General features: G+C 39.6%; 1 protein-coding gene across 1 annotated transcript in view; it reads right to left on the bottom strand.

Annotated features, from left to right (window-relative positions):
- The window catches only part of lama2 (laminin, alpha 2), a 173,404-nt gene that overhangs the window by 80,814 nt on the left and 65,605 nt on the right, over positions 1-26,985 (bottom strand). The window contains exons 15-21 of the mRNA XM_078794556.1: positions 18,977-19,081; positions 15,151-15,362; positions 14,964-15,075; positions 14,613-14,726; positions 10,990-11,117; positions 6,615-6,701; positions 1,359-1,570 (exon numbers count right to left, since the gene is read on the bottom strand). Of these exons, the coding sequence (XP_078650682.1) occupies positions 1,359-1,570; positions 6,615-6,701; positions 10,990-11,117; positions 14,613-14,726; positions 14,964-15,075; positions 15,151-15,362; positions 18,977-19,081 (970 nt within the window). The remainder of the gene's footprint in view (positions 1-1,358; positions 1,571-6,614; positions 6,702-10,989; positions 11,118-14,612; positions 14,727-14,963; positions 15,076-15,150; positions 15,363-18,976; positions 19,082-26,985) is intronic.

Genomic DNA, 26,985 nt, shown 5'->3' with positions numbered 1-26,985 from the left:
TTGTGTTAGCATATCTTACACCTATTCAGCCTGTTCTCTATTCTTTTATTGGTAGAACTTGCCTTCGTTGTGGTCAAATATTTGTAAAATAAATTACCTGCAAAAGATGCGACTTATACTCCAGTGCGACTTATGTATGTTTTTTTTTCTACCCAATTATGCATTTTTGGCCTTGTGCGACTTATACTCCAGAGCGACTTATAGTCCAGAAAATACGGTACTCACAAAAAATGCGACTTATACTCCAGTGTGACTTATGTATGTTTTTTTTATCTACCTAATGATGCATTCTTTGCCTTGTGCGACTTATACTCCGGAGCGACTTATAGTCCAGGAAATACGGTATGTAATGAAATGTGAAATCAACAGTACTGTATTGTAGAAGACAAAGGTATAAATACTCATACCCAAAAAACTGCATAAAAAGTAGCCATATCTACTATAGTACTCAACATTCCTTTCCAATGTACATCATAGATTATTGGCATTCTGTATTTTCCGGACTATAAGTCGCACTTTTTTTTCATAGGTTGGCTGTTCCTGCGACTTATACTCCAGAGCAACTTATAAATGAAAAAAGTGTTAATGTTCCATAAACACTGGACACCTTTTCTGTTCATGTTTATTTTTTGTGTAGCTGAATAACCATTGTGTTAGCATATCTTACACCTATTCAGCCTGTTCTCTATTCTTTTATTGGTAGAACTTGCCTTCCAAGAGGACGTAATGTCTGTTTTGGTCAAGTAGTTTGGAAAATAAATTACCCGCAAAAAATGCAACTTATACTCCAGTGCGACTTATGTATTATTTTCGACCTAATTATGCATTTTTTGCCTTGTGCGACTTATACTCCGATGCGACTTATAGTCCAGAAAACACAGTACTCGCAAAAAATGCGATTTATGTATGTTTTTTTCTACCTATTGATGCATTTTTGGCCTTGTGTGACTTATACTCCGGAGCAACTTATAGTCCAGAAAATACGGTACTCGCAAAAAATGCAACTTATACGCCAGTCCGACTTATGTATGTTTTTTTTTCTACCTAATGATGCATTTTTTGCCTTTTGCGACTTTTCTCCGGAGCGACTTATAGTCCAGAAAATACAGTATGTAATGAAGTGTGAAATCAACAGTACTGTATTGTAAAAGATAAATTAGTTGCTTTAGCATTAGCACGGAAACTTGCTGAATTGCTAACATAACAGCGACAGAATCCGGAAAATACTATATATGTACTTTTCAAAAAATACTTTTTACTTTATTTGCCTTTTATTTAACCTGCAACTATGTGGGATCATTTTGCCTGACCGCGTACTTTAGCGAGAACATAGTAAAAAAGTACATGTTCAAACTTACCCTGGCAGTTCTTTGCAGTGACGGCATCGCCAAAGTAACCTTTGTCGCAACTGTCGCACGCCACGCCGCCATAACCTTGGCGACAGTGCAGACACTGGCCTGTGATTGGATCACAGCTGCCAGGTGTAGTCAGGTCCAGGTTGCCATGGCAATCACAAGGCTGGCAGGAGCCCCCTGGGACCGAGGGTTGGCCGTGAAAGCCGTTGGCACACCTAGGAGGACGTTCATCATATAAATGGACTTGTAATTTGAACACATTTCGCTTGGTTTAACGGTGAAAGAAACAAATACGTGTTGCTGCAGCGAGTACAAGGACGCACAAGAGCGGTACAAGTGTCAACTAGAACACATTCCCAATATTTCTTCCTCTCGTTATGTTTCATAATTAAAACAAGTCTAAGTGTGCCATGACACAATCGGCTGAAAGGACTCGGCTGAAAGGGGAACTTGAGATGAAATAAGAAAGGACGAGTGATATTGAAAGGAGAGAGGAGCGTGAGAGGAGGACTAGAGGGGAGGAGAAGGGTCTTCAGATTGGAGAGAGAATTGAGTTTGGAGAGAAAAAGGACAAAGAGCGAAGAGGAGTCAAGAGCAGGCAGCCATTATTACCACTGACCCTCAGTGCTACTCAATAGAGCCGCTTTATTAGCTTTTGTATGTGTGGATGTACGTGTGTGTTGCCTTCAGGGGTGAAAAAAAAACGTGGGAAATTTGTTTTTCTCTATGTATTATTGTATTCTATTTCATTCTGTTTATTTCAAAATAGGAAGTGAGAATCGTGACTTACATTCAGGAGGAGCGTGCCGACATGCGGTCAGAATACCGACCAGGAAGTTGGCAATGATGAGCGAGATTAGGGCAGGGGTTTCAAACACGCGGCCCGCGGGCCCCCGCCTTGATATGAAAGTTTAATGTTAGTGCGGCCCGCGCAAGTTTGATATGGATGCTGTATAGTATCATGTACCCAGAAAAAATTATTACGTTTGATTAATGTTCATGTTAAAGGTTAAATAACTGTTAATAGTTATCCTCCCTATCCGTGTGGAAGTGGTAAGTTTTTGGCTATTTAAGTTTAAAGGAAATAACTTGAAGGCTACTGTTTAGGTCGCTAGCTCTCTAGTTTGCGAGTTAGCATGTGTCTCAAGACCCTGCAGTTGCGCAATATGTTGTAAATAAAAAAAGTATAAATGTGACTATAGTCGTGTTTTGTCATGTCTACAGGGTTCTAATAATGCTTTGTTCATTTTAATCTGAAAAAAAATAATTTGTCTACCCACCAACTATATGTGGTTTCTTAAGTTTTTATTATTTGCCGTTTTATTATTATTATATTTATTACTGATTGATTGATTTTCTTTATTCTTGATTTGTTTATTTATTTTTCATCTTATTTTGTGTAGAAAAATAAAAAGTAAGATATTTGAGAACAGTGGAATGTTTTATTAGACTTTTAGTTATATTTACGTTTTAAGTTTTTCTGTTTTTAATAAATGTGTGGTTTTTTTCACCCAGACCCGAGCTCCAGTGGCCCCCAAGTAAATTGAGTTTGAGACCCCTGCTTAAAAGCGAAAGCAAGTATTGCAACAACTGCAGTTGCTGCCAAGAGGTCCGCCCTGCCCGCCTGGTCAGTGCACAGCGACACACTCCCCGCCTCTCCAGGAGCCTCCACCTCGGCATCGAACATGTCACAAGCTCATGTTAGTGACATAGTAAGACCATGCTGACGTGTACTTTGTTGTATGTTCCATTCATTAACTTATGTGTTTGGTTTGAGTGCCTGCTGCTGTGATGTGACACTACTTAGCGTATTCTATCTACGCTGTGATGTGACACTACTTAGCGTATTCTATCTACGCTGTGATGTGACACTACTTGCGTATTCTATCTCTGTGCTGCCAACACACCTGCAGTGGAAATATCAACCGAATCAGGTTGCAGTGCAGCATCGGGCAACGCCTCATGGAAACGTTGTCCAACTATAAAAGCAATTACAGCTACCTAAGTGCCCCCACCTGCTATTTAGGAGGTGTTTATTTCTTACAGTGGACAAGGTACCCCGGCAGGCTATTAGAGCAGAAGCCTCTATGTGTGTTTCTAAGGTTACGTTGGCCTGTAACGTTTAGAATAACCATGTCAGCAACAGCACCATCAAAACAGATGACCTTTTAAGAAGCCATCCATTTTTTTTTTGCCCCAACTTGTGCAATCAAGCTTACCACCCTGAAAATTTAGATTGTGACCTTTATGGTAAATTAAATCGTAATGGCCCCCAGCAAGTTAGCAAGGACGTTTAGCCATTTTATCTGTCAGTTGACTCTTTTACAAAGACAGAAGGTGTGCAGGACAACTTCATGTCTTCGTAGCACCGTGATAAAGTACATTTTCTCTTTAATCTCATCTGGAAAGATGAATGATAGTTTGCAATAAGTAGAGAAAAGTAAACAGTGCAAACATACTTTCATTTTACTTTTAGTTTGGATGTCATTTTGGGTGTTTTTGCTTTGTTTCAAACTCAACTTGAATGGGGCCTGCTGGGGGTGGATGGAGCCTGGGAGAGGCAAGGCTGCATGAAGTATTCAATCCGGAATCCTGTCCCAACCAAGGTACTAAGTACTACAACAAACACCACTGGAAGCTGTACATTATGTTGTTCATATTTGGTGTCATCTATTTAGTCTCCATGTTATTATTGTTATTATATTATATTATATTATATTATATTATAAATAATAATAATTGTGGAATTGCCAAAAAATTACAATATGTAAAATATTATATTATATTATAAATAATAATAATAATTGTGAAATAATAATAATTATAATAATAATAATTATTATTATTTAATAATTATTTTTAAATTATTATTATTTATCTTCTTTTGTCTCTGGTATTATACAGGAGCCAGGCAACAACATTTCTTTGGCAATTTCACTGCTGTGTTTTTGTGCAATGACAATAAAGGAAGTCAATCTATCCATCTATCCATCTATCCATCTATCCATCTATCCATCTATCCATCTATCCATCTATCCATCTATCCACCTACAAATATGCTGAGGTGCCGCAAAGCATGCAGGGAACAGACATAATTCACTCCCCAGCATGCTTTGCGGCACTTGTCTTGAAATATGTTGTTTATTATTCCCCAGAGTAGGAGTAGTTGTATCTTGTACAGTATATCATGCTGGGATGGATATCCAAAGGTAAACTACACATTGTCAACTTTTGTATAATAAGAAAACCTCACCTAATAAGATTGTCATTGACTTTATATACATAGGATTTTAAAGCTAAAAAGAAATAAAACATAAAAACTACAGTATGAAAGCACAAAGGATTTTTTTTTTGAGAATGTGACCGGCCATGAAAGTATGGTCGGCCTTGATTGGCTTTTCATTGCTTTGTGGAAGAAAAAGATTCATCCTGGCATGTTCTCAAACTCAAGGTTGTTTGCAGTCAATTCTTAACTAACTTCCTGTCGCAAAACAGAGACCGCTAGACTCGGACGACATCGAACACTTTTTCATTTTTGCGCACACACACGCTTAAATAAAAGGGGTAACCTTGGTGATGGCTGGTATTATTCCCATTAAGAAGCGGCTAACCCAACAAGCACATCATGCAGTGCTGTTTATCTTTACATTTTAATCCTTTCACATTAAAAGCCTGTTAATTACATTATTCAAATCATATATTCACCCCCCCCCCCACGGTCCATATTTGTCAGTGCTGGATGATGCCACTCGCGCCGGTAAAAGTGTGGAGCGACACCGAGTCAGTTTGTCTGGCCCCACGGCTGATGCCGTTTATAAAAAGACTAAAAGGCAGACTTAGAGATTCTGCTGCGAACAGCACGGCCAGGCATGCCGACTATGCAGGCCAGCCAGCTCGGGGGGGGGGCAGGTGGGGGGGGCCCGTGGGTCCACTAGAGCCCCACCCTTTTTAAATGGCAACATAGCAACAGACGGCCAAATAGAAATGTCATTTGTAACAATGCTGTTACACAAATAGAAATAAATCACATGGGAATCTGTTCTTCATTATTTGAACAGCAATTTTAATGTCAGTTATGAATATGGATGGGCACCGAAACTTGGTTCCGGCATCAGCAGTCGGAAGTGTAAACAGACCAAAGCTGATATTGTGAAAGTAGCGGAAGAGTTTTGGTGCTAGTTTTTCTGCTAGTTTTGGTATCATATTTATAATTTTATGTTTTATTAAACGGGCACGGCGGTCTAGTGGTTAGCGCGCAGACCTCACAGCTAGGAGACCAGGGTTCAATTCCACCCTTGGCCATCTCTGTGTGGAGTTTACATGTTCGTGGATGCGGGGGTACTCTGGTTTCCTCCCACATTCCAAAAACATGCTAGGTTAATTGGCAACTCCAAATTGTCCATAGGTATGAATGTGAGTGTGAATGGTTGTTTGTCTATATGTGCCCTGTGATTGGCTGGCCACCAGTCCAGGGTGTACCCCGCCTCTCGCCCAAAGACAGCTAGGATAGGCTCCAGCACCCCCCGCGACCCTCGTGAGGAAAAAGCGGTAGAAAATGAATGAATGAATGTTTTATTACTAAGCAGCACAGTGGATTAACGTGGTTAAAGTGTTTGCCACCCAGTCACAAGATCGGGAAGACCTGGGTTCGAATCTATGTGTGGAGTTTACATGTTTTCCCGTGAGCATGTGTCTTTTCTCCGGATTCTCGCTCTATCTTTGTGAGGATGTCTTGCAAAGTGTATTTTTAATTTTTTTTTTATTTTTAATAACACCAAAGCTGACAAAGTAATGGCTGGGAAGGATTACAGAAGCTGTCCAATTAGGAGAACTTCAGCTTCTTAAAAGAGAAACAGATGATGAACTAGCCAGCTATTAGCGGATTTAGAAAGGATTTTTCCGAATGGTGAAGCTATAAATATCCGGCATATTAAGTCTTTAAGCATATCATATATAATAAAGCTACAAAAGAGGCATATTAGAGGCATCATTTAACTATAAGAGCCAATATTGTATTTATTTCTACTATTTTATATTATATATTTTTTTGTATTATTATTGTTTGTATAATTATGAGTGTTTTTTATTACTATATATATATATATATATATATAATATTATATTTTATATATTATTTATTTCTATTATATTTAAGGTAACAAAACAATGAGAAACAGGCAGCATATTAAGCACAATAATAAACATGTTTAATTAATATGACTATGATAGTGTTTGATTGCCCAGGTGTACCCCACCTACCTGTCACATCGTGGTCCTGCGTATCCGGACTGACAGCGGTCACACAGCAGCCCCCCCTCCTCGCTGAGGCGGCACGTCGGACTGAAACTTTTATGGTTGTCGGGACGATGAAGTTTTGGTTGAAGTTGCAGATCGATTCCGTGACGTTGTCCCACAGCAGAAAGAGGGTCGAGGTGGAAGAGGATGAGAAGAAGAGAACAAAAAAGGGTTAAGGCCATTGTGGGTCTCCTTGTGCGCACCCCCGCCGTGTCCCTACTTTTACGTTTGAAATCCTCACATTCACACACTGAAATTGCTGCACTCTTTGATTTTAAAATGCTCTTCCTGCCCTCAAAATGTACCCTAAATGACTAAAAGACCCCGGGAGTGAGACACATGGCGAGGGAGTGACACCCACCCACTTCCATAAACTATAGATAGTTCTGCTGGCTCAGGTTCCGAGCCCAGACTGGCTCACTTGCTGACTGGCTGACAGACTGCCTGAATGTGAGCTGGCTCAATGTGGAAGTTTGAGACGCCCACATTAGCACAGAGTACATGAAATCAGAAAAATATACACTAGTAAAAATATACACTAGTAGTAAACATTTGGATACACTACCGATTGTCTCCAAACCAGGGCTTCCCAAACTTTACCAACTCAGGGCCCACTGGAAAATCGAAAAAATGTCAGCGGCCCAACTTTGTCCTATAAACAGTACATAGACGAAATGCTACGTTCTCAGAGCACCTAACTTATTTTTGTTATTATTGATAATAATAATAATGATAATAATAATATAATTATTATACAACAATATTATTATTATATAATAATATTATTATTAATAATATTAACATTAACATAAAAATAATAATAATAATGACAGTACATAGATGAAATGCTATGTTCTCAGAGCACCTAACTTATTTTTGTTATTATTGATAATAATAATATATATAATAATAATAATATAATTATTATATAATAATATTATTAATAATAATATTAATATTAACATAATAATAATAATAATAATAATGACAGTACATAGACGAAATGCTACGTTCTCAGAGCACCTAACTTATTTTGTTCTTATTGATAATAATAATAATGATAATAATATAATTATTATATAATAATATTATTAATAATATTAATATTAACATAATAATAATGCCCTATAAACAGTACCTAGACAAAATGCTACATTCTCAGAGCACCTAACTTATTTTTGTTATTATTGATGATAATAATAATAATGATATAAATAATATAATTATTATATAAAAATATTAACATAATAATAATAACAATAATGACAATAAAATAACAATAAAATAATAATAATAATAACACTAATAATAACACTAATAATAACAACAATAATAACAACAATAACAACAATAATAATAATAATAATAATAATAGTAATAATAATAATAATAATATTAATGCCCACTGGCATGATGACCAGAGAACTACTTTCCATACATAAATATAAGGTTCCTAAAATATTGTGACAGGTCAATAGGTTATTGCTTAGGCCTATAAATACAGATTTTTTTAATTGTGCAACAAATATTTTACAGTAATAAAAAATAATATATATATATATATATATATAATAAAATAAAACAATAATTTGAATTTTTTTTGCAAAAATTAATCATGTTTTTTATGACCTCTCATGGCCCATCTGCAGTACCACCACGGCCCACCAGGGTGTCGCGCCCCACACTTTGGGAATCACTGGTCCAAAACTTTGACCGGGACTATATAGAAATAATAATAATAAGCAGGAAAGGAAGAACATCCGATAGAAACATGCAACACACAGCTGCAGATATCTGCTGGATAAGAGCGTCTCACCCCTGCGTCAACGTTGTCTTTCAAACTGTCCCTTTAAATGTAACATATCTGAGAAGGTGATGCCCCCCCCCCAACCCCCCCATCCAAACCACCAGTCGAGAGCCATTGGTTTAAGGTACTGTTGCTATAGTTCCTACTGCATTGCAAACGACAACCACAATACTAAGCATTTATTCATAATGAAAGCATGAATAGCTTTTTAAGGGCAACCTCTTTTCCCAGCTCTCCTATTAGTGTTTAATAGTCAATGTGTGACTGTATTATGCTCATAATATAATGGGTGACTAAAATAGAAAATCACATGACAAGCCATGAAGGATGGAAAAATTAATTACAAAAGAAACATGACGGGAAAAAAAAAGTGGCATCAGAATTGATTCTAATTACTAGATGAAAGATGGCAAGATGGAGTAATTGACAGAAAGGTGATGCTTAGCATGTCGGTAATTGAGCCCGTGTGTAAATGAAACACAGCCGCATAGAAATACTAAATGGATTTATATTGACTGTCTTCAATTCACAACACTGCTCCCTGTGTGAGACATCTCATGTTAATAAGATCTTTGACATCGGAGCTAAGCGAGCCAGGCTAGCCGCTTGAGTGACAGCTTTCATTGGACATCGGGCGAGGGAATAGAGGGCTATTTTTACGGGGCACGGAGGGCTAGCACCTCCAGGCTATTATTACTGCAGGGGGGGGGTTAACAGGAAGCTGCGAAAGAGAGACGTGTCTCTCTTTAGCTGCAAAAGGACGCATCACAACTGCATCATGAAAATTCTCAGCTGCTGCTGCCCGTGCATGGAAGCGTGCGTGCATCTGAGCTCTAAATGTACATGAAATGTTCCATTTCAATGTACAAACCTTATTAATATTATTAATAATACAAAAACTCTGCATAGTGTCATGTTCACGGACCCCTGAGTGTCTTAGCCCTTTTGGTTCCTCAGGTGTGGGCCGGTATGAAAACTCAAATATCTACAGTAGCGAGTGAAGCGTAACACAAAATTCAATTTATTCATTCATTTTCTACCGCTTATCCTCACAGAGGGTGCTGGAGCCTATCCCACCTGTCTTGGGGCGAGATTAACCGAGCATGTTTTTGGAATGTGGGAGGAAACCGGAGTACCCGGAGAAAACCCATGCATGCACGGGGAGAACATGCAAACTCCACACAGAGATGGCCGAGGGTGGAATTGAACTCGGATCTCCTAGCTGTGAGGTCTGCGCGTAACCACTAGACCACCGTGCAGCCCTTAATCACATATTATATATTTAAATTAATTACGAAACAATTTGCAACCGTGGGCATATTTCAGACATAGTTGCAAATTATGATTAATCATGATTAATTTTTAAAAACCATGATTAATTTGATTAAAAAATTTAAAATCGAACCCAGGTCTCATAGCTGTGAGGCCTGCGGGCTCACCACTTTTCCCGCCATGCAGCCCAAAACAAAATTTACACAGGTAAAAGCTATAACACAGGCAAACACGTGTGAATGCCCCCCCCTAAATAAATGGCTGCCCCCCACCCCCAATTCAACATTTTAGGAGTGAAAACTCGACCACAAAAAGCACAGGACAGATTACGCTCGGCTGTGTTAAACCTCTCAAGCATTCTCTCCTTCCTCTTTGATGGAGGCGTGGGTGCGCCTGATGCTGCGCCTGGTCTACAAAATTAGAGCCCAAAAAATGAAACTGAAAATGAGACATATTTTCGCCGAAAAATAAATCACACAAAAATCAGGCCGTCTAAGATTCCATTGTATCTATTTTGTGGTCGCAATTTTGATATTTTGATATTTCATTATTTGTATGCATGTCTTGTTCCTGATTTACACCCTTTATACATGATTTTATGTGCAGTTATTATTTATTAAAGACGGCAAGTGCTATTAAAAGAATACTTAAGTGTCAAGTGGCTTGCGACTTCATGACCGTGGGAAAATGCGGGTGCCAGGGTGAGACCACATGAGAACCTAATGAAGATGAATAACGATTTTCATGACTTTAATGAAGTGGAGAGATGCAGCAGCTTGATAAAAATGAAGAAAATTATATTTTTATGTCAAACAAAGTGTAGATTAGATTAGATAGATTAGAGGAAAGGTTTTTTTGACCTTTAACAGGTGAGGATATGGATTTCATCAACAATTTTTCATTCAACATCTGCCATTTGAGCCGAGCAGAGACGAGGCGGCATACCAGAAAGGTTTTAACTTCTTAATGAGGCTCCCCCCCAGCAGCTGTGTCAGGTTTTTTGGCAGAGTTCTTTGTGATCCACCAACAGTGATGACATTTACACCAACTGCTGCCGTGATATTTTGTGCTCTGCCACCAGGAAGTGGCTGCCGCTGCTGTGATGCCTTTACAAAAGTGGGAAAAAGCGGCGAGGGGAAGAGGGTGACGACAGAGCGGTGGAAGAAGCAATTGAGTGCGGAGGTCAGGAGGGTCAGCGGGGATAGATGGAGTGGCTTGGTGACAATGTTTACAATTAGCCCCTGTGTCTTGATAACTTACTTGTTACCGGGCAGACTGAGCGGGCAAGCGCAAGCCTGACAATCCGTGGCTGACCCGCGGGTGGCGTTGCCGTAGTAACCAGGTAGGCAGGCGTCACAGTGGGGGCCTGTGGTGTGGTGGGAGCAGTCCTGGAAGACACAGACGGCTTGTTTTAGTACAGAGAAGAAAAAAAAAATCTAAATAATTGATTTTAAAAAAGGCTTGAAAAAGTCAGAGCTTTTCTTCGAGTCACTCACACACGTTAGTACATACTGCAATGCATTGCACTGCTATTGTATTGCAATCTACAGTCTAAATCAGGGGTCTCAAACTCAATTTACCTGGAGGCCACCGGAGCTAGGTTCTGGGTGAAGCCCGGCTGCATCAGGTTTTCAAAAAAAAAACCAAAACGCATTTATTAAAAACTGGAAAAAAATCAATAAAAAACTATCTTCAATGCTTTTGCTTCTGCTATACCCTACACTTTTTCAGTACTTTGGTTCCGGTTTTCCACACCAAAATATCTGATAAAATATTCCACTGTTCTCAAATATCTTAATTTTTATTTTTCTATACACAAAATAAGATTTAAAAAAAAATAAGAATAAAGACAATAAATCAATCAATCAGTAATAAATAAGTAAAATATTAATAAAACAGCAAATAAGAAAAACGTAAGAAACCACATACTGTTGATAGAGAAATTATTTTTTTCAGATTCAAATGTATAGTATTAACAGTTATTTAACCTTTAACATGAACATTAATGAAACTTAATCATTTGACCCAATTAGCAAGTTAGCATCGTACTCAGTTCCATCTGGGAGCAGCGTGGTAACTTTAACAACATGTTTGATGAGATGCTTTATCTTGACGTGTATTTTCCCTTTTATTCCAAATCATTTCCTGCATTTATTTGTACCCAGCGTCATAAGCCTTTAGCTTCATTGCTAATCCAAAGCAAAACAGGGCGGGGTAACACGGTAGGGTAACAGTATGGGCGGGGCAAAATCATGTTAATTGTGTCCGGTGTGCACACAGCTTTAAGCTGTCATTTCAACAATAAACTTTGGTATCAAGGTGGGGGCCTCAAAATAGCGGCCCGCGGGCCGCGAGTTTGAGACCCCTGGTCTATATAATAGTGTTGGACCAGCCAGGACACCGTTCATGTTGTCTTTAACACATATATATTAAATGGGACCTATTATACTCATTTATGGTACATAGAAAGCTTTCTAGATTTTCCAGAATCTGTACCTATTTCCTTGGATTTCCAAAATGGTCTGTTTTAATTTATTCCACCCACGGTAGTGCCCACTGTGCTGTGATTAGTCACAATCCCGAGCAGGCCTATAGCTTGTTCTCATGTACGGCCATATAAGGAAGTCACCGACTGGGTGGAGCCGTTGACTTCTCACAAGGCTCGCTGTGACATCACAGGGAGCGGGGGTTAGGAAAACTCTCTGAAACCGAGCGTTCGGCGCTCATTTCCATTAAACTTTGGTATCAAGGTGGGGGCCTCAAACTAGCGGCGGCCCGCGGGCCGCGAGTTTGAGACCCCTGGTCTAAATCCTACAACTGAATTCTGTTTTTACATGAAATTATGACAAGGTCGACAGCAAAAGGATAAACAAACCCAGGGAGTTGAAGGTTAATGAAGTGGTACGGGATGAACATCAGATCGTATTCTGTTACCATAGCAACCAAGCACTTACAAGCTCAAAGAGATGAGCCGGAACTTTGTAACCGATGTACTTCATCACCAGAAACAAGTCAAGCCCGGCGCTGATTCTACGTAGTAACTAATTAATCATAGACATAGTAATACTAGTTTCTACTACATAGAGGTGTGTTTGTGTGTATTGGGAGTAATATTCCAATGTACTTCCTCCTGAAATCAAATATCTATTTCGCTGCTGCGTTAACCTACAGAGCCGCAGGAATATCCAGTCACTCAGCTCCGTGCGATCTGCCGATCACCGCTTATGAATATGGAAACACGTACGTCTCTGTGAGTGTGAGTGATTAACTGTCAACATATCTTTCTCATGGGGGGGGGTGTTTGTGAGTGAGTAAAAAAAAAAAAGAAAGCACCCACCAGTGTGCCCCTGCGTGGTCTGTGCTTTGCTAGTGGATGTAGTGGATTCTCACATGTGCATCCTAGTTTTAATACCAATAGTATGGGTTGCTGGAGCCTATCCCAGCTGTCTTTGGGTGAGAGCCGGGGTTACACCCTGGACTGGTGGCCAGCCAATCACAGGGCACATATAGACAAACAACCATTCACACTCACATTCATACCTATGGACAATTTGGAGTCGCTAATTAACCTAGCATGTTTTTGGAAAAACATTTTTGGAACTCCACACAGAGATGGAATTGAACTCGGGTCTCCTAGCTGTGTGCCCTGCGTGCTAACCACTCATCCGCCATGCAGATATGGCTACTATCTTGAATAATACATGTGTAAAGTTGACGATAGGGATGTTATTTCATGGCTAGAGAGCTCTAATAACTTATTTAGAAGGTTGTAAACAGGTTTTCTATGCTCTATGACAATATTCAGCTTATATATAAGGAATCCTACTTCTCGAAAATTGGAGTGACCAATTAACCTAGCATGTTTTTGGAATGTGGGAGGAAACCGGAGTACCCGGAGAAAACCCACGCATGCACGGGGAGAACATGCAGACTCCACACAGAGATGGCCGAGGGTGGAATTGAACTCAGGTGAATGGAATATTTTCATAGAAAAATACACCACCTTGTAAATACAGTTTTAATACTATTGGAGCCCTCGTGTTAAAATAACACCCCTATAGTCACCGTTATACTTGTATTACCCAACATAGTAGACATAATCAGAGAAAATATTTTTTTTTTTTATTCCGAGCTTCTTGCTGTGGCTAATGTAACTTTACTGACACCTAATGACCAATTTGAAATAGTACATGTCAACATGACTTTCAATGCGTTTATTTCTTTATGCTTGAAAATGCATAATTTACAGACATTATACCAACATATCTTATTTTTATGCAAAATCTGCATATATCATTCAGACGGGGTACACCCTGGACTGGTGGCCAGCCAATCACAGGGCACATATAGACAAACAACCATTCACACTCACATTCATACCTATGGACAATTAGGAGTCGCTAATTAACCTAGCATGTTTTTGGAATGTGGGAGGAAACCGGAGTACCCGGGGATTGAACTCGGGTCTCCCTGCTGTGAGGTCTGCTCGCTAACCACTAGATCGCCGTGCAGCCCCAATAGTATCAATTTCCATCGATTTTTTTTTCCTACAAATACTGTGATGAAGAGAATTGTGACTGACTAATCGACCGATATGCAAAACGCCATCCACAGTATCTGACAATCATTCATGGGAAAATCAATAACTCCCACAGGCTGACAGTTCACAACATGAATAACAATGTCAGACATCATGAAAGATGGCGTGGATATTTGGTTAATGGTGCGGAGTACCAGCACCGTCAAATCAATATTCAATATTCAGTCTAAAAAAAAAAAATATTACATTGTGGCTGGAAAGTAATACTGTCCCATTTTAGGAGTTCCGGACGATTTTTCAAAGAAATCCAGAAACCAAGTCGGTGGATGAAGTATAAGCTTACCAGGCAGTGACCTGTGATCTGGTGGCATTGTGTAGCGTGTCCATGACAACGACACATTTCACACACACCGTCCTGCAGATGACCGTCCACTCTTCGGAATCCAGCAACACAAGTCTAGAAACCACAGGAAGACCACAAGTAAGTGATGTGGTTTTACCAAAATGATGCCACCACAAAGCGGAGCATGGGAAGTGTCCATCCGTCCGTCCATCCATCTATCTTCTAGCAGGGAAGCCCGGACTTACCACGTGTCCTGGGTCTTCCCCAAGACCTCGTACCGGTCACAGTGTCCTGACTCTCTTTGTTTGGTAATGTACAATGCATATATGTACTTTATGTGTATACATTTACCTCACAGGAAGTCCCGGCATAACCAGGAGGACACGAGCACACCTCGACAGCCGATGCTATCTGCTCACCTTTGCCAAAAGGATGACCGACCTGCATGGAGAACAAGTGGAGTCTACACAAACAAAGTTTAGAACATCGGTATAGGATAATTTAACAGTAGAATAAGAATTTCGGATGTTGGTCCTACCGGTACACGGCACTGGGTTCCGTACTGTACGAGGCCCTGACCATGAGTCGAGTTATATTTGCCAACACGGTCAAGAAGTCCCTCCGACTGATTGGCTGAACAGTCTCAGACAGCAAGAAGTTCTCAGGAAGGAGAGCGATGCGATTGGTGCTCGGCGAGGACGGGTACACAGGTTGGCCGTACCGTCTGTCCATCATCCTGATCCCGCCACCCTTGTCGGACGCAGGAACGTCATTTTTTTTGTTGTTATTTAAAGACCAACATGCAGTGAAGGTAACATGTTTAGAAAAAAAGAGTTGCAGGTTCTGTCAATAAACAATGAAGTGAGCCCAGCCTGGGTATTGGACCAGCGCTTGTTGAGAACAGATCGATGGCGTGTAGTGGTTAACGCGGAGTGACAACTGCTGATGGAGAGGGAGCATGAGAGCCCACCGTGCCAATACGCCATTAAATAAAAACTAATTGAGAGAGGAGATGGATGGAGAGCTCTGAGATGGAGAAGTCATGTGGTTCCATACTTATACAGTCCGCTCCAAGTACTGCATACTGTATGCGTGGGTTTAGAAGTTGCTAATAAACAGTAATGTATCTTTTTAAAATGTCCACCGTATGTGTTGGATTCCAAATCCAATCCGGAATTAGAGACTGGACAGTCGCAGTTTTCTCAAGACGTCCCTCAATGGTCAAGTAGCTTTAGCAGTTTAGCATTTTCTACAGCATCAGTAACATAATTAGGAGTTGTAAACAAAGGTTGCATTTCCGGGCTGCACGGTGTATGAGTGGTTAGTGCACAGGCCTCACAGCTAGGAGACCCAAGTTCAATTCCATCTCTGTGTGGACTACGGTTTCCTCCCACATTCCAAAAACATGCTAGGTTAATTGGCGACTCCAAATTGTCCATAGGTATGAATGTGAGTGTGAATGGTTGTTTGTCTATATGTGCCCTGTGATTGGCTGGCTGGCTGGCCACCAGTCCAGGGTGTACCCCGCCTCTCGCCCGAAGACAGCTGGGATAGGCTCCAGCACCCCCCACGACCCTCGTGAGGAAAAGCGGTAGAAAATGAATGACTGAATGAATGAAGTCCTATGTAGAATTCTGGTCCCCAGGCATGAGTAATACACTGAAGATACCTTAGGTCAGGGGTCGCAAACTCAATTTACTTGGGGGCCACTGGAGCTCGGGTCTGGGTGAGACTGGGCCGCATCAGGTTTTCCAAAAAAAACGCATTTATTAAAAACAAAAAAATTTAAAAAACTTTGCTTTAGTTCCAATTTTCTACAATAAAAGCTCTGATAAAACATTCCACTGTTCTCAAACATCTTACTTTTTATTTTTCTATACAAAATAAGATGAAAAATAAATAAACAAATCAAGAATAAAGAAAATCAATCAATCAGTAATAAATAAATATAATAATAATAATAATAATAAAACGGCAAATAATAAAAACTTAACCACATATAGTTGGTGGGTAGACAAATTATTTTTTCAGATTAAAATGAACAAAGCATTATTAGAGCCCTGTAGACATGACAAAACACGACTATAGTCACATTTATACTCTTTTTATTTACAACATATTGCGCAACTGCAGGGTCTTGAGACACATGCTAACTCGCAAACTAGAGAGCCAGCGACCTAAACAGTAGCCTTCAAGTTATTTCCTTTAAACTTAAATAGCCAAAAACTTACCACTTCCACACGGATAGGGAGGATAACTATTAACAGTTATTTAACCTTTAACATGAACATTAATCAAACGTAATATTTTTTTCTGGGTACATGATACCATACAGCATCCATATCAAACTTGCGCAGGCCGCACTGACATTAAACTTTCATATCAAGGCGGGGGCCTCAAACTAGTGTCCTGCGGGCCACATTTGGCCCGCGGGCCGCGTGTTTGAGACCCCTGCCTTAGATTACCTTCATGCTGCATGGAGACAACGTTCTACCCCCATTCCATGTGGAAGTGGTACATTTTTGGCTTCTTACTTTGTCTTTCTTCCCCACTCTGTTTGAATCATTTTCTTAAGTTTAGAACAAATAAAGTGGAGGCTAACGAGTTAGCTACATAGCTTGCTATATGCTCTGAGTGGAAGCCATCTTATGTCCCTACGCTTTAGTGTTGCGCAATATGTAAAGTGTAAAAGGAGTGTAAAGGTGACTATAGGGGTGCTATCTAATGTCTACTTGTTTTTAACATTTAGAGGCATATTATATGGTTTATAGACATTTTTACTAAGGATGTCCGATAATTATCGATGCCGGTATCATTCTAAAAATGCGATATCGGTATCAGATTTTTCCTGATCATGAAAACCAATATTGCACATATCAGTATCGGAAATTTAGAGTTGGACAATATCACCATATCGTTTTTTAACAAAAAAGCCAACATGCAAACTCCACATAGAGATGGCCGAGGGTGGAATTGAACTCGGGTTTTCTAGCTGTGTGGCCTGCACACTAACCACTCATCCACCGTGCAGCCCTCCATACTATCTTCCAAGAAAAAAAAAACAACAAATGTGAATGGATGGTGAGCAAAAAAAGAGTGCAACCAAACCGATATGATGGTCAAGTCATTACTGATAGTCGTCGTGCTTCATTCTTGTTGGTTGCCGTCAAACAAAACAAACAAAAAAAACAAAGAAAGAGGCGTCAGGATGCTGAAAGAGACACGGTGACGTGCGAGCGAGCAGCTTGACAGCGTGTAGGTGGTTCGTTATTGTCATCGTTTGTAGCGCCTTTCTGTTGACAACAAGACCGACAACTTGTCCTCCTCCTTTTCTCCTCCTCCCGCTCCCTCCTCCTCCTCCTCTTCCCAGTCTGTCACTCTCATTGACACGTCTTTAAATAACGTCAGCTGATTGCTGCCTTCTTTCCTTTTATTCTTCCATCCTTAATTATCCAATTAAGCGGAGTCTTTCCCATCACCTGACTTATTTACTTCTGTCTGTCAACCTTTTGTTTCTTTTCTATTGTCTTTGTCCGTTTTAATAATGTTATTAATCATAATCCCTTCAATTGTTTAGTTTCTTTATCGTGTTGATATGTAAAAGCACACACTTTTTGTCATTTTTAATCCCATCACTAAGGAAGACCATCAAAATCTGCTTGTAGATGACACACACACACACACACACACACTATTTACTGACATGAGTTATGTAAACAATTAGACTGTCGTTACGCAGTACATCATATCACTGGGTCTTATTTTTGTTGCTTTAAGTCCACCAATCAACTGCCAATCGCATCTCTATATCCGAGGGTGTAGGCTTCAGTTTTGGCATTTGATTGGCGCAAAGGTTGATGGGAGTTATGAAATAAGGCTGTAGAATGGATTACCCAGGAGCAGAAGCTACAATAACATTTTACTATTATTGTAATATCCCAGGGCGGCACGGCGGTTGAGTGGTTAGCGCACAGACCTCACAGCTATGAAACCAGGGTTCAATTCCACCCTCGGCCATCTCTGTGTGGAGTTTGCATGTTCTCCCCGTGCATGCGTGGGTTTTCTCCGGGTACTCCGGTTTCCTCCCACATTCCAAAAACATGCTAGGTTAATTGGCCACTCCAAATTGTCCATAGGTATGAATGTGATGTGAATGGTTGTTTGTCTATATGTGCCCTGTGATTGGCTGGCCACCAGTCCAGGGTGTATCCCGCCTCTCGCCCGAAGACAGCTGGGATAGGCTCCAGTGAGGAAAAGCGGTAGAAAATGAATGAATGAATGAATGTAATATCCCATGCAAATGTGGGTAGATGAATTGATTTATAAAAAAAAGGAGGCCCTGTAAAAAACCTGTAAAAACATACCTCAATGATAATATCAGGTTCTGAGGTGACTCTGATCGGCATCTGTTCCTGCTGCTCTGTACTGTACGACACGGTGTAGACCACGCCCCCTCCATAGGCAGACAGCTGAAAGAAAACAGTCAGATCGTCACTTTTTGGTTTTTAAATCATACAAAAAAATTGGTATCACGCAGTTTAACCGAAAGACTTAATCAATAACAAAAATGTGATTGAATGCTACAAAAATGTAGTTGATAAACTTAATCTTCAAACAGCTAAAATAATGCATAAGCCTAAAAATAACTAATTACCTAAAAATGTCATCCAATACTTCTCTACAAGAGACGAGAAATATGATCTCAGGGAAGAAGTACATTTGAAACACTTCTATGCTAGGACTACGTTAAAAAGCCATAGCATTTCAGTATGTGGAATCAAACTATGGAATGGATTGAGTAAGGAAATCAAACAATGCACAACGATGAGCCAATTCAAGAAACAATACAAGCAGTTGATGTTTGCTAAATACAAGGATGAAGAGTCTTGAACCAGTCATGATGTGCTATATATATCACTATATTGACACTTACTATGGTACCCATTATGGCATTGGATGCTCATATCACCTCCTACTTCGGTATGTGACAAAAATTAAAAAAATTAAAAAATGAAAAATTAAATTATTATTATTAAATTAAAATAATAAAAATATTATAATAATAATACTACTAATAATAGTAATGAATAAATAATTAATACAATTATTATTAATTAAATTAAAATAAAAATTAAATAAATTTTAAAAAAACAACAAAAAAAATAAATTATATTAGGAAAGCAGGAAGTGAACAAATGTAACAGTTACTGATTGTAAAAGTACCAGATGGAGGGGTAGGATTTAATAAGCTTTGCTTCTTCCTACTCCTTTTGGACATGTGGAACTGGGAACTGATTATGGGATGCACTCAATTGTAATCTGATGCATGTTCAAATGAAATTAAACCATTACCATTACCAAAATGGGAAGCCACGGCAATGGCATTACCCAAGCCCCAAAGTTATAAAACTACTACAATATAACTAATAACTGATGGGCTTCCAGTCATAAAACTTCATATATACAGTATATAAACACAATAGGAATGAAAGAGTGTGAGTATTTCTGTCAACTGTACGGAATCAGCTTCACAGCACATTGCACAGCGCTGTGTCAGCACCACTGCAGAATTTATCCCCCCCCCCCCCCCCTCTCTGCAACCTCAACAGTCATACGAGGGAGTGCAGCAACGCAGTAATACTACCATAAAAACCCGCAGACAGAAGGAGGACAATATCGAGAAAGAGGGACTGAAGAAAGTGAGCTTAAGTTGGAAAAAAGGGAGGGGGGTATCAAGGTGGATTTAATGCCTCCATAAACCTCTATCATCCGTTGCCCTCACTTCTTAGACCTGGAGGAGGAATCACCTATTTCACAGCTGACTGAAAACACACACACGTACACACACACACACAGTAGCGACCATTTTATTGACTAACACTTATACTCCATCTAACCCCCATTTGCTGATTTGGACTGTGGAAGACAATGAAATCATCGTTTAAAGACGCAGTACGCTTAACATGGATGAGCCGCTCCACTAATAACCATCATGCCCTCCGGTATGAACGGCCTACGTCTAATCCAATGCAGTCGACACTCGGTAGCGGCACTGGGAAAGCGAAACGCAACACAACACAAGAAGACACATTGTCTACTAATTGTGTGAACGCCATCTTAACCGTATTGATATAATACAGTCACCTTAAGTGTACGAGTACGACAGTGACGTATATTTATATGTGCAGTATTGCTACACAAAGTGCACACCGAGTATAAAGTACCCGACTTTATCGCAAAACAAATGAAAACTGCTCCAATTTCAGACATTCGACGCCAAAGTCATTAAAGCTTTTCGCCATGGCAACCTAATGACCATGTGAGGGGAAATAAAAGGAAGCCACCACGGGAAGCAGGAATCTGAAAGCACGGTAACGGAGAGTGGAATTAGAGGGGACAGAAACAAAAGAAGAATAAAAGACGCTTCCACACTGGCGGCGACAATGGACATCAGTGGGATTCCCTCTCCAGAGCCCATGAGCCTGTTATTAACTCCTGGTGACCCAAATAAAGAGCAGGAAGGTATCATTGTCGCGGTCACAACCTCCATCACCAAACGGAAGCATGGCGACTTGTTTCTTTATATGAATTGGAATATAAAGTACATACGGTATGTGTAATAGCATACTGTTGCATAAGTCCGTATGACATAATAGAACAGGTAGGATGGAGGAGAGACATGATGAAAAAGAAGATCTGCAAAATGGAGATCTGAAATGTACTGTCGCTGCTCAGGTAGGGCAGGTAGGTAGTTGGGTATCGGAGAATATGAAGTGCACTAATGCGCACCACTGCTTTTGAATACATCTATGTATTTTTAGAAGCTTAAAGTGTTATTTTGACCTATTTTACACGAACAAGAAGGATATATTTTCATCGGAAACGGCCCTGTCTGTTTATTTGTTTATGAGGAACTTCCTCCTGTTCCACATGGGAACATTAACACACATACTGGATTTTAAAACAAGAATCTTTCACCAATAAACTGTCCCCAGCTTTATTTTATCACGGTTGGTCAGATATATATATATGAATTCATAACTTGTGTTTTGTTAAAACATACGGTTATGGTATGGTTTGGAACATGCATACAGTTGACATTGAATGCTTCATGTTACAATTCACAATTTCATATGTCCAAAAAGGATATATTGCATTCATATCCACATAAGAATAATAACTGGTTGTAATGACTGTTTAAGGACCAATAATAATGACCAGTAATGACCAGTAATAACCAGTAATAACCAGTAATTACTGGTTATGTTATGGTTTTGAACGTGCATACAGTTGACATTGAATGCTTCATGTTACTGACTGGTTGTAATGACTGGATAATGACCAGTAATGACCAGTAATAATCAGTAATAACCAGTAATGACTGGTTAGGTTGTGGTTTTGAACGTGCATACAGTTGACATTGAATGCCTCATGTTACTGACTGGTTGTAATGACTGGATAATGACCAGTAATGACCAGGAATAACCAGTAATGACTGGTTAGGTTGTGGTTTTGAACGTGCATACACTTGACATTGAATGCCTCATATTACTGACTGGTTGTAATGACTGGATAATGACCAGTAATAATGACCAGTAATGACCAGGAATAACCAGGAATAACCAGTAATAACCAGTAATGACTCGTTGTGTTATAGTTTTGAACGTGCATACAGTTGACAATGAATGCTTCATGTTACTGACTGGTTGTAATGACTGGTTAATGACCAGTAATAATGACCAGTAATAACAAGTAATAACCAGTAATGACTGGTTATGTTATGGTTTTGAACATGCATACAGTTGACATTGAATGCTTCATGTTACTGACTGGTTGTAATGACTGGTTAATGACCATTAATGACCAGGAATGACCAGTAATGATCAGTAATGACCAGTGATAACCAGTAATGACTGATCGCCGGAACAAGAGGCTTTTATTGCAGGTTTGAATGATCCCAAACAAGAGACAATAATCCCTGCTAAAAAAAGAGTCTTATTTATATTTCTATAATGGCTTATTTACTCTTGTTATGTGTACTATTTCGGGTCATACCATTGCTAAGGTGACTTGAGGAGTTTAGAGGGCTCTGATCATGTTAAAAGCTGTTTTTCCAAGGTTGTAAACAGTTTCTTTATGCTCTAACTATGAAAATATTCCACCCATTAACTTTGATAAACGAGGTTTGACTGTATATAATTTCTCATAATGAAACCTCAAGTCTGGAAACGTTTCAATAAAAACAGTGATATTATTTTTTTTTTTAAATCATCTACAAATATGGTGTTATTAGTAATGAAGGTCGGACTTGAGATTGTATCCTAATCTCAGAAAAAATAAAGTCTTCATTCTCCAAATCCTGTTTCATTATGTTTCAGTGATGAATATATTTGTGAATAGCGCCATGAAGTAATGACTTATTTTCCCATGTGCACCATGGGATTAATGTGCAGGGCCCTGTGCACACTTTACACACACACACACACACACACACACACGTATGTTTGTGTGTGACAGCAAATTATTTGGCTGACAAAAAGCGTAACAAATGTGCCGTGATTGATGTAAGGGCAGCTTCTCAGCCATGTAAGTGGGGAAAAAATGAAGAAGGACGAGAGGAGAAAAGAAAGTGAAATGGGCAAATCCATCTCACGCCATTGTGACCAGATTAGGAGCGACGCTTGCACACAAACATCTCACACATCCGTTCTGTTAGCAGCTTGTGTGGCAGATAAATATTCGTTTACATGACAAAAAAAAAGTGATTTGGTTTATCAAAGCGAAATATCTAACAGAAACAACATATTTCTGCATGCGTTATGGAGGATGTTGGAGATAAAAGTGATGAAAAGCGATCAGAGAGAGAGATGATAAACTTTCACTAGTTGTGTTAGCGTTCAGCAGCTTTTAGCAAGGACACCCCCCCACACCCCCCCTTGTTCATCATCGCTTTTGCCCCCCCGCCACCCTCCATCTGTCTTTCTCTGTCACGGCGCTCCCCGACAAGAGAGGAATGTTCTTGCTTTCCAGCCTTTATCTGGCGTGACAGTGAATCTGTTTGTGTAAGCGGCTACAAGGTGGATGGAAGCAATTAGTCTACTTGACTGAAGGCCGATAACGCCGCTAGTGCTAACCTGCTCAAGTACCTCAGGACAGCAATGGAGGCCAAACAATTTAGCGGTTCTAGCTTCAGTTACACGGTTTACACCCCCCCCCCCTTCAACCTCGGGGAAGACCCAGCACACATTGGAGAGACATGGTCTCTCACCAGAGAAACCTCTGGGCTCCCTTGCTTAATAATAATAATAATTTAGTATTTAGTATTTATAGTATAGTATTTATTAAGTAAGTAATTATTATTGTTATGGTTATTATGATAATAATAATAATAATAATAATAATAAGTATTTATTAAGTATTTATTAAGTAAGCAATTATTATTGTTATGATTATTGTATTATGATAATTATGATAATTATGATAATTATGATAATTATGATAATTATGATAATTATGATAATTATGATAATTATGATAATTATGATAATTATGATAATTATGATAATTATGATTATTATTCATTCATTCATTCATCTTCTACCGCTTTTCCTCACGAGGGTCGCGTGATTATTAATAATAATCATCATCATCATCATCATCATCATAATATAACAATAATAGTAATAACAATATTATTATTATTATTATTATTATTATTAAGAATGACGACGACAGGTGGGTTTTGAGTTTTTTTTTTGAAGGTCGGGGCAAGCACGGAGCTAATGGGGCAAAGAGTTCTAGAGGGCGGGGGGCAGCGATGGAGAAGGCTCTGTGTCTCCCCAGGTTGGGAGCTTGGTCTTACAGGGGAGTGCCAGGAGGTTGGAGTCTGAGGAGCGAAGGGGACGCGGGGGATTGTGTGGATAGAGGAGGTCTGTGAGGTATGGGGGCGGAGGGGTAATGAGAAGGACTTGGATAAGTTGGAGGACAGGAAGCCAGTGGAGGTTTTTAAGGACGGGGAAATGTGTTGACGGGAGCGGGTGTTGCAGTCTTCCATTCTGGATGTGATAAATGCGTGGATCAGGGAGTCGGGCTAAGTTCTTAAGATGAAAAAATGCTGTCCGGGTTAATGGTTTGACGTGGGGTTCGAAAGAACGGTTACCGAGGTTGCGGATGAGCGGGTGGGGGTGGCACTGTCGAGTTTGAGGCCGAAGTTATGCGTGGATGTTGTGATGTTTTTGGGACCAATGATGATAATATCCGTTTTGCCACTGTTAAGTTTGAGGAAATTGTGTTCCATTCAGGTTTTGATGTCCGTTACGCTGTTGAACGATGATGTTTTTCAACGATGTCATCTTAAAGTACATAACAGAGCTGTTTTTAGGCTATTCTTGTAAATGAGCAGCGCCCCCCCCCCCCCCCCCAGATCTCTAAACTAGCCAATAAGCTTCAGTGGAACATGCTTTCTGGACCAATGAGCATCCATGGAGCGTACTGGCGGGCCAATGAGCATCCTTGGCTTGGTCATGCGTGAATTTAGGGCATTATCACACACATACTGGGATGTACTACGCAAAGCTACGGCTAGCATGTCATTACACACATAGCCTGTCACTTCCAATGACACGCTCAGAGATAATATGCCATAGTGTGTGTGTGTGTGTGTGTGTGTGTCATGTCACATTGTGTATTTGACATGATCTTTGACTGGAGCAAATAATCACTTTTCCATAGCGTGGACGTACACTTATACAGAATAGTCAGAGTTGTTTATTACTCGTGTTCAAATGCATCAGTTCTGCTGTGCTGTTTGCAGTGCATCTAAAATACATCATTATCTCAATGATGAGGCTCTATGTGTGCGTTTTATTTGTGTCATCAAGTACACATCCAGTCTGTTTGTGTGTATTTGTTTGGAAACCATTACAGCAAGGACATTTTGAGGGTTGCCGTAACGTTAAGACCTGATTCTAGGTGAGTAAGGCGTCGGTGGTCATTTTCAATGTTTAGTTTGGTGCAGCTCAATGGCACCACTGCACATGGCATCCATATAATGAGGACGTGTTGTCTATTTGTTTACACCCATACTGTTCTTACACAACACAAACCAACAGGAGGCACCCTCACCGTCAAAAGAATGCACTATTTAACTGCGGCATTTCCCAGCATGCCTTGTATTACTTTAAGATACAGTTAATCTTCAATTACCGTATTTTCTGGACTATAAGTCGCTCTGGAGTATAAGTCGCACAAGGCCAAAAATGCATAATTAGGTAGAAAAAATATATACATAAATCGCATTTTTTGCAAGTACTGTATTTTCTGGACTATAAGTCGCTTAGGAGTATAAGTCGCACAAGGCCAAAAATGCATAATTAGGTAGAAAAAAACATACATAAGTCGCACTGGAGTATAAGTGGCATTTTTTGCGGGTAATTTATTTTCCAAACTACTTGACCAAAACAGGCATTACGTCCTCTTGGAAGGCAAGTTCTAATATTAATAAAAGAATAGCGAACAGGCCAAATAGGTGTAAGATATGCTAACACAATGGTTATTCAGCTACACAAAAAATAAACATGAACACAAAAGGTGTCCAAAAGTTATGTTCCATAAACACTTTTTTCATTTATAAGTCGCTCTGGAGTATAAGTTGCAGGAACAGCCAACCTATGAAAAAAAAAGTGTGACTTATAGTCCGGAAAATACGGTATGTACTATTATATTACAGTATATATTACTATAGGTTTTCTCTGGGTACTCCGGTTTCCTCCCACATTCCAAAAACATGCTAGGTTAATTGGCGATTCCAAATTGTCCATAGGTATGAATATGAGTGTGAATGGTTGTTTGTCTATATGCGTCCTGTGATTGGCTGGCCACCAGTCCAGGGTGTACCCCGAAGACAGCTGGGATAGGCTCCAGCACCCTCTCGCGACACTTGTGAGGATAAGCGGTAGAAAATGAATGAATGAATGAATATATTACTATATAATATTATATACTATATACCATCTATATACTATTTATAGGGCTGACAAATTAGGAACATTTTTAATCTAATTAATCATGATTAATCATCACTTGCAACTATGACTGAAATAACACACATAAAAAGGAACAGCCAACCTTTGAAAAAAAGTGCGACTTATAGTCCGGAAAATCCGGTATGTACTATTATATTACAGTATATATTACTATGGGTTTTCTCCGGGTACTCCGGTTTCCTCCCACATTCCAAAAACATGCTAGGTTAATTAGCGACTCGAAATTGTCCATAGGTATGAATGTGAGTGTGAATGGTTGTTTGTCTATATGTGCCCTGTGATTGGCTGGCCACCAGTCCAGGGTGTACCCCGCCTCTTGCCCAAGACAG

Source organism: Doryrhamphus excisus, linkage group LG11, assembly GCF_037039965.1.
Source record: "Doryrhamphus excisus strain RoL-2023G ecotype Guam linkage group LG11, RoL_Dexc_Guam_v1.1, whole genome shotgun sequence".
Classification (NCBI taxonomy): Eukaryota; Metazoa; Chordata; class Actinopteri; order Syngnathiformes; family Syngnathidae; genus Doryrhamphus; species Doryrhamphus excisus.
Note: the sequence above shows the minus strand (reverse complement) of the source record. Positions and strands in the feature narration are given on the sequence as shown.